General features: G+C 38.5%; 1 protein-coding gene across 3 annotated transcripts in view; it reads right to left on the reverse strand.

The window, feature by feature from the left end:
- Window positions 1-14,572, reverse strand: part of LOC123497996 (mannose-1-phosphate guanyltransferase beta-like) — a 51,178-nt gene that overhangs the window by 3,594 nt on the left and 33,012 nt on the right. For all 3 annotated transcript variants that reach the window (XM_045245058.1, XM_045245057.1, XM_045245056.1), the window contains exons 3-5: window positions 12,906-13,097; window positions 12,301-12,456; window positions 11,664-11,847 (exon numbers count right to left, since the gene is read on the reverse strand). In XM_045245058.1, coding sequence (XP_045100993.1) covers window positions 11,664-11,847; window positions 12,301-12,456; window positions 12,906-13,097 — 532 coding nt within the window. The remainder of the gene's footprint in view (window positions 1-11,663; window positions 11,848-12,300; window positions 12,457-12,905; window positions 13,098-14,572) is intronic.

Here is a 14,572-nt window from a genome sequence, read left to right on the forward strand (position 1 = left end):
GAGTAGATAATGTTTGCATTAATTCCAAAATAGAAAACATCTTCACATTTTCTACTTTAAAATACTGATAGAAAAAGTTATCTAAAGTGTATAATAATATCAAAATCTTGACAGAAATAGCTATCCCTGAACAAGCAACCCTACTGACACTTTCTTTCACAAAATACTCCACAAATATTGATTTCTCAGGACGAAAAGCACAAGAAATTTCTTGTAGCTCAAAACTAAATTACACATTATATATATGTACTACCATTCTTGGGGACAACAATGAAACACTGAGAAACTCATCTCAAGGTGAGATAAATCTCTGCCCATGAGAGGCTGTAGCCAACCACAATGAAAGCACCTTGAATACTGAAACCATAATGATAGAAAAGTTCCAATATAATTTGGGCCTTTGTATTTTTGGTTACTAAACAAATTTTCTTCAATTAGGTAAATTTCTAGGATTTGGCTTCCCCTATGTTATGAATATATGCATTGCTCTTTTAGTTTTTTACATTTTTTCATTTCTTTCTTTCTTTCTTTATTTATTTATTATTATTACTTTTTTTATTACAGCTAAGCTTCTCTGAAGAGAATGTGGCATGGTCCCCATCCAGATTATGTACAGAGATGTATCATGTGAAATGCTGCCATCAATGTAATGTTCCTTTTTGCTACCACTGAAATGCTGCAAAAAATATTTGAAGGTAGGACTCATCTTCACCCATTAAAGGCAATAACCACTTGTGGATCAAACCCTTGACCAGAACAGAAAAATGACACCTCACATCTCCAAAAATCATTTTAAGAGTCTCTTTACCACCAGTTGTAACTAATACATATATTAAAAAACTAAATATGCATGGAGGAGGCAATAGACACTTGCTGAAACAATAATTACTCCCAGAGAGGTCTAATAGGGTGCTGTGAACTTATCATTAAAGCCAGCTGTGACCTCATTGAACGTTTCTCTTTGTGTCTCACAACACAAGGGACAGTCACACCCTGCTCTCTAACGACAGCTCTCTTTCTTCAAACAAAAGTACACTTCATTTCTTCATGCAAAATTTTAAAAAGATGACTCCCATATCATCCCTGCTATTGTTTTCTGTTCACCTTGTTTTGGGGACTGTCACCTCAAAGGGCCTTTTTTTCTTTTTATCACAATAATTTGTTGCCCTTCAATGGTCTTCCCTCTTATATATATATATATATATATATATATATATATATATATATATATATATATATATATATATATATATATATATATACAGTAAGTCCTCCTTATACGGTAATTTGTTATCCGGTAAATTCACAGTTACGGTGTTTGGTAATTACTAACTTCAATTCTATTTACGGTAAGAAAAATTCACAGATATGATATCTGCTCATGTTTTGTTTACACTGTACCATAGCACCGCCAAGCTGCACGGCCACCACACCACACAACAATCAGCAATCAGTCTCTTCCCGTATTTCTCACTGAATACAACTGAAATCCTTACAGCATGTTTTTTGTGGATATTACGAGTAAAGGCTACCTGGTAAGTGAAAGATAAATAAAAACATTTTGTGTTTATTTCTTTTGTGCAGTACTTTAAATTTTTTTTTAATGATTATTTTCATGTATTTTCATGTCTGTAGAGATGACTTTCGACGTGCTGGAACACATCCCCTATAATTACATGTTATAATGGGTTTGGTATATGGTAATTTCAATTTGCGGTAAGGTTTTCAGGAACACATAAGCGAATTTTCGTTAAGCGAACCAATTATAACAAATTTGACCCCTGACTTGAACTTCCATTGAGAGTAAACAAAGTGAGAGTGCATCATAGTACAGTAAAAGGTTTAATGAAAGTAAAAATTATGAAATTAAACATTTGAGCAGTTTAATTTAAGACTAAGTCATTATAATGTACACTAATGTATGTATGTAAATAACTTTATATGTTGATGATCTTAAATTTATGAAGGGAGGGAGAGTGGAGCGGAAAAAATGCTAGCTGGCAACCTGTGGAATGTAAACAAAGGGCGCATCATTGTACCGCATACAAAACTTATGTACCACATTTCCACAAGGCTTTCTATTTTATCCATTGCAGAGTCACGAGTTCAGGTGGTTCTTTTAGCTTATAAGGAAGATATGGTCTCACCAGCCTTCTTAATAAAGTCTGCTGTGTATATATATACATATATATATATATATATATATATATATATATATATATATATATATATATATATATATATATATATATATATATATATATACAAAAGGATGCTTCCAAGACTCAGACATAGGGAAGTTACTAGCTGTGTGTGAAAAGATCAATTAAAGCATGTAACTCTGAGATTTGCCCTATGAAGGGGTTCCTTACTTGAGGTAACAGTTTCCTAGCATGTGTGCTTTTAGATAAGAGGTGCCCAAGAAGTACCTCCTTTAGCTCATAAATTCCAATGAAAAGCCTACATAGTGTAATTCACCTCGGTCGCCTGCTGGTCGCCCAGCTAGTCTTCCCTATTACGGAGCGAGCTCAGAGCTCATAGACCGATCTTCGGGTAGGACTGAGATCTATTTACTGCTAAGTGAACAGGAGCCACACATTAAGAGGCTTGCCCATTTGCCTCGCCGCTTCCCGGGACTCAAACCCGGCCTTCTCGATTGTGAGTCGAGCATGCTAACCACTACACTTAGGGAAAGTGTGTGTGTGTGTGTGTGTGTGTAATTCACCCCGGTCGCCTGCTGGTCACCCAGCCAGTCTTTCCCATTACGGAGCGAGCTCAGAGGTCATAGACCGATCTTTGGGTAGGACTGAGACCACATCACACACAACACACACCAAGAAAGCAAGGCCACAACCCCTCGAGTTACATCCCGTACTTATTTACTGCTAGGTGAACACGGGCCACACATTAAGAGGCTTGCCCATTTGCCTCGCCGCTTCCCAGGACTTGAACCCAGCCCTCTCGATTGTGAGTCGAGGGTGCTAACCACTACACTACGTGGTGTGTGTGTGTGTGTGTGTATCACTGTTTCACTGTATGATCTGCTGCAGTCTCTGATGAGACAGCCAGACGTTACCCTACGGAATGAGCTCAGAGCTCATTATTTCCGATCTTCGGATAGGCCTGAGACCAGGCACACACCACACACCGGGACAACAAGGTCACAACTCCTCGATTTACATCCCATACCTACTCACTGCTAGGTGAACAGGGGCTACAAGTGAAAGGAGACACACCCAAATATCTCCACCCGGCCGGGGAATCAAACCCCGGTCCTCTGGCTTGTGAAGCCAGCGCTCTAACCACTGAGCTACCGGGTGTGTGTGTGTGTGTGTGTGTGTGTGTGTGTGTGTGTGTGTGTGTGTGTGTATGTATATATATATATATATATATATATATATATATATATATATATATATATATATATATATATATATATATATATATATATATATATATATATATATATATATATATATATATATATATATATATATATATATATATATATATATATATATATATATATATATATATATATATATATATATATATATATATATATATATATATATATATATATATATATATATATATATATATATATATATATATATATATATATATATATATATATATATATATATATATATATATATATATATATATATATATATATATATATATATATATATATATATATATATATATATATACAGGCAACCCCTTTAACGAAGGTTCACTACAACGAAGGTTTCATTTTACTACCATCTGCTAGTTTAACAAACACCAAACTCGCTTTAACGAAGTTTTATCCAGGTAATTTTTTCCAAATTTTAAAGCCCCACCGTATTACGTAAGCTGACAGGCTTTTGAATACACTAGGAGCTGCTGGTAGTAAGGCCTGCCTCAGGAGAAATCCTGAGACACCTGTAGAATATAGATCAAGATCAAGATCAAGCCTCTTGTGGACAACACATGCACCACTGGTTGTGCATAGGTCAGAGGATGAGAGGAACCATGTGTGGAGATTAGGAGTGAATGAGGTGCAGCAGACAGATGAATATAAGTATCTGGGGATGTGGATGAGTCCGGATGGCTGTGTAAAGATTAAGAATGAGAAGATAAGTATGGCAAATCAGTGGGTAGGTCGTCTAGGAAGTGCAGCAAGGATGAGGGCGAGTAAATATGAGGTGCTGCGAGAAGTTTGGAAGAGCGTGGCTGTTCCGAGCATCATGTATGGTATGGATGTGATTGCTTGGAATGAGAGTGAACTAGATAAGTTAGAAATAGGGCAGAATAGAGTTGCAAGAATGGCACTTAATGCACCTAGATATGCAGCAGTAGAGGCCCTTAGGGGTGATATGGGTTGGAGCACTTTTAGAGAGAGATATGTGAAAGCGACCCTAAAGTATAAGGCTAGGTTAGAACGAATGAATGATGCAAGGATAGTGAGAAAAGTGTTTCTGTGGAATGTCAGGAGTAGCAAGTGGGGAAGAGGTGTGTCAGGCTGGTAGCAAAGAGTGGGTTAGTAAGTAGTTGGGTTTTCAACAGGTAGAAGGAAGACATTTAGAGAGAGACTGGAGTATGATTGTTAGAAATGGAGAAGGTAGAGAATGGGATGTAAGGAAGTGGAAGAGTGAGATAGACAGAGTAGTGAAAGGTGTGGGACTGGATGACTGGAGAAATAGGATGGAGCAAAAGAGTACCTTGGTATGGTATAGAGAGAAAGAGGCCCCAATGTATGAAAAGTGGTATGACGGAAGCCTGGGTGGTGATCTTCTCTTCCGAGCTAGGGCACAGTGCATGGATGTGAATGCAAGGAATTATAGATGGTCAGAGTCCCGCAGCAAAGTGTGCCAGATGTGTGACTTGGGAGAGGATGAGACAGTGGAACATGTGGTGGTGGAGTGTGTGAAGTATGCCAGAGACAGGTATGAGATGATGCAAGTGGTGCTGAGGGAGCTGGGGCATGACAGAGTGGAGATGACAGGAAGGGAATGGATGGTGTTGCTGCTGGGACTGTGTGGGGAGACGAATGAAAGGATGATCGAGGCTGTGAAAGAGTTCCTGGAGAGAATGTGGCGTGCCAGATGCAGGAACTAGTGGTGTGAAAGATGGTGATTGCCCTCTTTGTTGTCTGGTATTCTTTATGTTCCCTACAGGAGCTGCCGATACAAAGGCCTGACCCAGAAGAAATTCTGCGTCACCTGTACCATCAAGATCAAGATCAAGATCACTCCCCCTGTTCAAAACATAACAGTGTCAGCAGCAGCTCGTCTTCCGTAGCTCAACTTACCACCAAAACGTCTTGCAATGTGGCCTAGCGTTCCTAAGAAGACCAGGAAGTCTCTTACTCTCGAAGTGAAGCTGGATATTATTCACAGACACGAGAGAGGCCAGAAAACTAATAACATTGCTCGGGACCATCTTGACTCCATCTACTGTCTCTACTACTTTCAAATCAGCAAACTCTATTAAGAAGGCTGGTGAGACTGTATCTTCCTTGCAAGCTAAAAGAACCACCTGAACTCGTGACTCTACAATGGATAAAATGGAAAGCCTTGTGGAAATGTGGTACAGGTGTCCCTCGGTTAACGATCGACTACTTAACGATATTTCGCTCATACGATCCCTCCAAATTAATCCCTATTTTTTGGTTAACGATCGCCAAAATTCGGTTAACGATCGGATTGACCAATCGCAATCGCGATCGCAATCGCGATCGCAGCGCCTCCATCCACCCGCGGCCCGTGCAGTAAACACACCACAGTCTTTCCCGCTGTTTTGATTGTGCAACAACAACTCTATCACGCCGCTCTAAACTTCTTTTTGTGCTTATTTGTGATCAAGTGAACTTAGTGATGGCTTCCAAGCGACCCAACGATTGTTCTCCACCGGGAGATAAGGCTAAAAATCGAGAAAGAGCATTGGCCTTGATATTAAGTTGAACATTGTGACTCGTCATGAGGGTGGTGAAGGGGTAAACTCTATTGCTCGTGCCCTTGGTTTATCTCAATCAACTGTATCAACAGTTCTCCAGAAAAAGTACAAGTGAAGCAGCAGGCCAACCAAGTCACAAACCTGCACAAACACACAACAACTCGTAACAGGGAACCGATTATGGAAAAATTGGAACGTTTGCTGAGGCTATGGATTGAAGACCACACACACCGCCGCATGCCTCTTTCTACCCAACTCGTTACTACTAAGGCACTGAGCCTGTGGGAGGACCTGAAACCAGAATTCAACATAGGCGAGACAGTGTCCTTCAAGGCCAGTAAGGGGTGGTTTGAACGTTTCAAACATCGTGGGAGTCTACACAACCTCAAGGTTAGTGGGGAGGCAGCGAGTTCGGATCAACCGCTGCAAACGCCTTCAAGCCTTTGCTTAAAGAGCGCATCGAGGAAGGAGGTTATTCAGCCAAGCAGGTTCTAAACTTTGACGAGACAGGCCTGTATTGGAAGAAGATGTCATCGAGAACGTTTATAGCAAAGGAGGAGAAGTCGGCACCAGGATTCAAGGCATCTAAAGACAGGTTAACATTATTGGTGGGGGGGAATGCCGCTGGTGATCTTAAGCTTAAACCATGCCTTATTTACCATTCCCAAAACCCAAGAGCTCTGTCTGGCTATATTAAGGAATATTTGCCCGTAGTATGGAAGGCAAACAAAAGGGTGGATGACGACTGTTATCATGCAAAGTTACGTGACAGGATACCTCTCCAAATTCCTAAAAGAATATGCTGCCCAAAACAACATTGCTAACAGATTTCTCTTGCTGTGTGACAACGCCCCAGCCACCCAGAGAGCATGAATGACTGGGCAGATAATATTGAGGTCATGTTTATGCCCCCAAACACAACTGCCCTCATCCAGCCGATGGACCAAGGAGTCATCGCTACTTTCAAGGCCTATTACCAGCGGCGCACCATGAAACAGCTGTTGGCCTGCATTGACACCCCTGACAAGCCGACCATGAAACAATTTTGGAAGGATTATAACATTAAAAGGGATCGACAACATCGACGAGTCATGGAAGGAGGTGTCCAAGTCGGCAATGAATGGATGTTGGCGTAATTTGTGGCCTGAGTGCGTGGAACGTAAACAGGAAGTCCCTGTCGATGTTACAGCAGTAAGGAAAGACATCGCTCATATCTCCCATAAGGCAGGCTTCAATGAGGTGGACGAGAATGACGACAAGAACTGCTGGACAGTCATTCTGAGCCTCTCTCCAACGACGACCTCATGGAGTTGGAGAAACAAAATACTTTGGAGGAAATGGAGGAGGACAAGGAGCCTGAAAGAACCCTCTCCGTCAAGATTTTCGAGGAGATTTTAATCATATTAACCAGGCCATACATCTTCTCCAGGAGAATGACCCCAACCCAAACCGAAGTAATGGCGTGACTAATGCTATAGAAAATGACATGAAAGTGTATAAAGAACTATTTGAGGCAAAGAAAAGGATGGCAAAACAGACAGTCATCTCATCTTTCTTCAAACCACTCACCGCCCAAGCAACCCCATCCACATCCCAAGCAACCCCATCTACCGATCAAGCAACTCCATCCACCTCCCAAGCTACCCCATCCACCTCAAAAGCAATCCCATCTACTTCCATAGGAGTCATCTCGTCGTACTTCAAAGTTCGTCCTGCTACCTCGAAAAACTCCACCCACTTCCAAAACAACTCCATCCACCTCCAAAACAACTCCACCCACATCCAATCTATCCTTCACATCCACCGTAACCTTGAGTGACGATGAGGAGAGCCTGGATGACCCACCCCCACTGGAAAACGTATTCTCTCAAGAATTTGAAGGGTTTGAAGCAGCTGACCGAGTTTGGGTCGGTGTGGGCATGATGAGATTTAATCCTCCAAGGCCCTGTGTCCCTCGGGGCACAAAACAACACACTACGCATATCACATCCACTCCTCAAGGTAAGTACTACCAATTCTAAAGGTGTAAATAACAACTAACAACATAGAAAGTGTCGTTTATTTACGCATCGCGAAATACATGTATGTAGTTGATAATTTCAAATCCCTCAGTTAGCGATCGTTTCGGTTAGCGATCTGTTTTTGGGAAACGTAACCCTATCGTTAACCAAGGGATACCTGTACATGAGTTTTGTATGCGATACAATGATGCGCACTTTGTTTACATTCCACAGGTTGCCGGTTAGTGTCTTTCCCGTTTCACTCTTCCTCCCTTCATAAAGTTAAGATCATCAACATTATAAAGTTACATACATACATACATTAGTGTACAGTATAATGACTTAAATTAAACTACCTAAATGTTTAACTTCATAATTTTTTACTTTCATTAAACCTTTCACTGTACTATGATGCACTCTCGCTTTGTTTACTCTCAATGGAAGCTCAAGTCAGGGGTTAAACTTGTTATAATCAGTTCGCTTAACGAAATTTCGCTTAACGAAGTGTTTTTTAGGAACGTAACCCCTTCGTTAAGCGGGGGTTGCCTGTATATATATATATATATATATATATATATATATATATATATATATATATATATATATATATATATATATATATATATATATATATATATATATATATATATATATATATATATATATATATATATATATATATATATATATATATCAAAGGAAAGAATGGTCTGCCAGCACACTTCAAGAGCATATGGGAAGAATATGACCCTTTATCTACTTTGCTTCATAAAAGTGGACTTGAAGAGGCAGTGTGAGGGTAATGATAGCTCTTGTCTGTATTTTATCTCACAAAAGAGATGAGGCTTGTCATCTTATCTTGGCTATCAACTATCATCTTTTATGGAGATTTCAGTCTGGTGCTATTGAAGTTGAAAATTTCCTAGTATTAAAAAGATAATATGGCTATGTGACTGGTGATTTCAACACATGAATTGTTTGGTGTTGAAGTGAAGTACAGTACTAATGATGACTATTATGCCCATAATACTATATTCAGTATAACTGATTATAGTACAAGACATACAAATGTAATAATTTACAACACATTAGTTTTCTGATTAGTATAAATTTCTATCTTTCTATTGCATTGCAAACTGACAGGACTTTTTCTATTAGCAGCCTTATTTACTTGTAATATCCAATTATAAAAACAAACTGTCAATGAATATCAAATAAATAAAGGTTTTGGAAAGATATAAAGTCAGTCTGGTGTACATTTGACATGGGAATACTCAGCCCCATCAGATGATAAGTGCAATGTGCTTCATGATGCACAGTATTGCTCGGATGTGTTGAAAAATAACTTTTTCAATACGAAGCTGCATCATGAGTGCGTTGATGGGCCGCTCCAATTTCATATTGCTGCTCAGTGATGCACCAGAGTTTAGAGTGAGAGGAAGCATGCACAGCTACAGCTCCGATGGCTCAAAGCTTTTACAAATCCACGGCTCAATTTTTACAGCAAATTTATGAAATACAGTGATTGGTATTCTTGTATAATTTTCAAAGTGTAGGAATTTCAGTTTGTAGCTCCAAAAACACTTGATTGAAGTTCCCTTCAGAGGTTGCTGAGAAAGCCATTGTTTACACCATAAGATTTGACGTTTCTTCCTCAAAAGTTTCTTTTTTTTTGCAGTACACAGAGCAACTGCAGCCTGCAGTGCAGTCTCTTGGCAAAGTACATCACTGGCAGACACAGACATCCCATGTAAAGAAAGCTAAACCATAAATGTCACCAGTGGTGCATGGGCACGTGTGAGCAATGTTACAGTACAGTTTAGCTGCTTGTTATTTTTTTCAACACCACTACTGGAACACGTGGCTGATACAAGATGCATGGTGTGTTTGGAGCCTTAACCAGTGATGGTGTTGCTATTTGTATATTCTTAGATTTTTTTTTTTTTTTTTTTTTTTTTTTTTTTAAGGAGAAAAAGCACACTTGAATACTGGTTCTCTAAAAGATGAATACAGAGTTAGCCAAAATTAGGGAGCAAATGTCTTGATACATCCCTCTTAAAAGAAGTCAAGTCATACGAAGACAAATACAGAAGCAGGAAGAGAGTTCCAGAGTTTACCAAAGAGAGGTATGAATGATTGAGAATACTGGTCAACTCTTGCATTAGAGATGTGGACAGAATAAGGACAAGACGAAGAAGAAAGCCTTGTGCAGTTAGCTAGATCAGTAGAACAGTTAGCATGAAAATAGCGATAAAAGATAGAAAGAGATGCAACAATTCGGTGGTAAGAAAGAGGCTGAAGACAGTCAGTCAGAGGATGGGGAGTTGATGAGACAAAAAGCTTTTGATTCCACCCTGTCTAATAAAACTGTGTGAGTGGAACCCCCCCCAAACATGTGAAGAGTACTCCATACAGGGGCGGATAAGGCCCTTGTACAGAGTTAGCAGTTGGAGGGATGAGAAAAACTGGCGGAGACATCTTAAAACGCCTAACTTCATAGAAGCTATTTTAGCAAGAGATGAGATGTGAAGTTTCCAGTTCCCACCCTATTTAATAAAACTGTGTGAATGGAACCCTCCCAAACATGCGAAGAGTACTCCATACAAGGGCAGATAAGGCCCTTGTACAGAGTTAGCAGTTGGAAGGGCGAGAAAAACTGGCGGAGACACCTTAAAACGCCTAACTTCATAGAAGCTGTTTTAGTAAGAGATGCTAAGTGAAGTTTCTAGTTAAGACTATGAGTAAAGGATTGATTGAGGATATTCAGTGTGGAAGAGGGAGACAGTTGAGTATCATTGAAAAAGAGGGCATAGTTGTCTGGAAGGTTGTGTTGAGTCGATAGATGGAAGAATTGAGTTTTTGAGGCATTGAAAACTACTAGATTTTCTCTGCCCCAATTGGAAATCTTAGAAAAATCAGAAGTCAGGCGTTCTGTGGCATCCCTGTGTGATCTGTTGACTTCCTGAAGGGTTGGTCGTCTCTGAAAAGATGTGGAAAGATGTAGGGTGGTATCATCAGCATAGGAGTGGATCGGGAAAGAAGTTTGGTTAAGATCATTTATGAATAATAGAAAGAGAATGGGTGATAGGACAGGACCCTGAGGAACACCACTATTAATAGATTTAGTAGAAGAACAGTGGCCATCTACCACAGCTGCAATAGAACAGTTGGAAAGGAAATGTGAGATAAAGTTGTAGAGAGAAGGATAGAAACCATAGGAGGGCAGTTTGGAAATTAAAGCTTTATGCCAAACTTTATCAAAAGCTTTTGATATGTTTAACGCGAAAGCAAAAGTTTCACCGAAATCTCTAAAAGAGGATGACCAAGACTCAGTAAGGAAAGCCAGGAAGATCACCAGTAGAGCAACCTGGACAGAAGCCATACTGGCGATCAGATAAAAGATTGTGAAGTGAAAGATGTTTAAGAATCTTCCCATTGAGGATAGATTAAAAAACTTTAGACAAGCAAGAGATTAAAGCTATAGGATGGTATTCTGAGGGATTAGGAACAGGCTGAATGTAGGCAAACTTCCAGCAAGAAGAAAAAGTAGCTGAATGTAGGCAAACTTCCAGCAAGAAGAAAAAGTAGAAGTCAAACTGTATTTAAGTTGATGACACTATATGCTATGATAATGATGAGGATAAAAGTCTATGGTAACAGTAATAGAAGGGCTATATACCTAAAAAAAAAATTTTTTTTTTTTTCTTTTTTGTTCCTTACCTGGTCCCTTGTATAGCTTGGCACTGTTGTTAATCTTGCAAGAGTTGAGGTAGAGGCACATGCCAGTGAGGAAGTCCTTAGGTTGCCCAATGTCCATCCAGAAGCCAGAAAGTTCCTGTGCATACAGCTGCCCATCCCTGGCCATGAAGGGGAACACCTCCTTCTCAATGCTCATTGGCCGACACTGCAGGACAGGCAAGGATATGTGTGTACTCTGTGAATCTCAACACTGCCTATGCACTGTGAGCATATTTGTGTTGTGGTAATATGTGCTCACCAATATCCAACTGAAGCAGCATTAATTTATTTAGATGTTATATGTTATCTCATAAACAAAGAACCTTGGACATATAATGAAAAAAAGTAAATAAATTAATAAGCAGTGATAGAAATTTCAACACACCACTATGTACAATGCAACAAGGACTGGATTTAACTACATTCAATTTTTGTCAATTACTTAACTAAAAATACTGAAAATTGTGCTACAACTGAAAAATGGGAAAATGCTGCATTATGCTTGGTGTTAATGACTAATGTAAATTCATGTACATCAAGTGCATTAAACTTGTGGAAGCTACATGGCTGTATACATGATCTCTGTTTGACCTATTCAACTATAGCAATCTAGACTGACCTCTATCCTTTGTAGGATGGATGGGTTGAAAATGTACATTCCTGCATTGATCTTGTTAGACACAAACTCCTGTGGCTTTTCCACAAAGCTGTCAATCTTCCCCGTCTCATCATATATCACCACACCATACTTGGATGGCTCCTCCACCTTGGTCACCTGCAAGGTGATAAACTTACTAAGTTGTGAAGGTCAAATTGTTATCACTAACTTTTCATGTATAGCAGTTTGATTTCCATGAAGGTAAATGCAAGGATAAAGAGAAAATAATTAAAAAGACATACATGTCACACTTCAGCATAAACTCTCTATGTGTGACCAATGAAAAAACAAAACAAAAACAATTAATGTACATGATAACACTTCATATAATTCTTGGACATGGCTAATTTTCATCAACATTTGCATATTCATGAACTACATTAAATGGAGCTATATGGATGATACAACAATCTGTATACTTATTCATGAAATATTTTGACATTATATCACAGGACACTATGAATGTAATGATCAATAGCGGGTATGATGACATGTTTCTTAAGTCTTGAGAGGAAAGGAGTGATGCTGTGCATTTCACACAGCAAAGAGACAGGATTCCTACCCACCATTATAGTTCCTTCCCGGCCGTGTTTCTTGTGAAACTTGACCATCTGATTGAAGGGGAAGTCACAGATCACATCCGAGTTCAGCACAAAGAATGGTTCATCATTGCAGGCAAGAATATTCTGGGCTAACTTAATGGGTCCTGCAGTGCCTAGTGGCTCCTCCTCCAAGGAAAAAGTGATCTCAATACCAAGCTGTGGGTTTAGAGTGAAAGAAATTACTTTTATTGGTTGGCATAGAATGACAATGTTTGTGGTTACAGAATGAGGGATATTGGTAGTGTTTGAGTTGAATGGTAGTGACAATGATTATGTTGAATAGTGAAAGAAAGTGATAATCTTTGGAATGAGGGCTCACAATACAGTAATGATCTAATCGTACATGTTCTTTCTACAAGCCAGATTAGTGTTTATATATATATATATATATATATATATATATATATATATATATATATATATATATATATATATATATATATATATATATATATAAGCAATTTTTGGTTATTATCTTCTGCTACACATTAATGGTCTGTTATCTATGATGTCTTTCTTCTCTCGAGAGTAGGGCTGCTCAACCCATGGTCCACTGGCCACATGTGAAGACATTCCGTGCTGCTCATGGCCACTTGCTTAAATTAACATTGTATGTGGCCTGCCACATGATTTCTTGAAGCATCAGTGTGGCTCACATGTACATAATGCAATGTGAACTATTCTTAGTCTTCTATGCACAGCTCTCTATTGCTGACTGTTAGTTCCATTACTCCTGATTCTGATAAGCTCTGCGCTGATAAATGTAACCAGATATCTCACTTATAAATTATCTTAAATCTTTTGTTCTGCACAAGTGGTTTTTCAAATGTTTTATTGGTGTGACCCTCAGACCCTATGGGACTTGTCAATGCAGCCCACAATACTCTGCAGACTGGAGACCCCTGCTTCAGAGTAGCCAACAGAAGCACCCAAGACCTCACTACCATTCACATAGCTCTTGATATTTGCATGAAGATATATTCATATATTCAGTGTCACAAAACAGGTAAACATAATGCATACACATTTTGTGCCAAGTTTTAATGCTGTTACAGTTACCAATAAGTTGGTACTATATCAAACATATGAAAGGAATCTACATACAGTGAAAAATAGCATAAGCATGTCATTACAAATAAAAAGTAGAACTCAAAAATCCATAACTTCATGATTTTATAATTTGAATATTTCAACCACTCTCACGCTGAAAAGATATATATATATATATATATATATATATATATATATATATATATATATATATATATATATATATATATATATATATATATATATATATATATATATATATATATATATATATATATATATATATATATATATATATATATATATATATATATATATATATATATATATATATATATATATATAATAAAAAAAATGCACTGAGATCAAAATTATGTTTTGCTTTCATTTTCAACGTCAGCAGTGTGTGTGTGTGTGTGTGTGTGTGTGTGTGTGTGTGTGTGTGTGTGTGTGTGTGTGTGTGTGTGTGTGTGTGTGTGTGTGTGTGTGTGTGTTTACCTATTTGTGATTTACAGGGCCCGAGCTTGGCTCTTTATGTCCTGTCTCTTTGTCCACAATTATCAAGTTTGTCCTTCATCTGA

This window comes from Portunus trituberculatus, chromosome 47, assembly GCF_017591435.1.
Source record: "Portunus trituberculatus isolate SZX2019 chromosome 47, ASM1759143v1, whole genome shotgun sequence".
NCBI lineage: Eukaryota > Metazoa > Arthropoda > Malacostraca > Decapoda > Portunidae > Portunus > Portunus trituberculatus.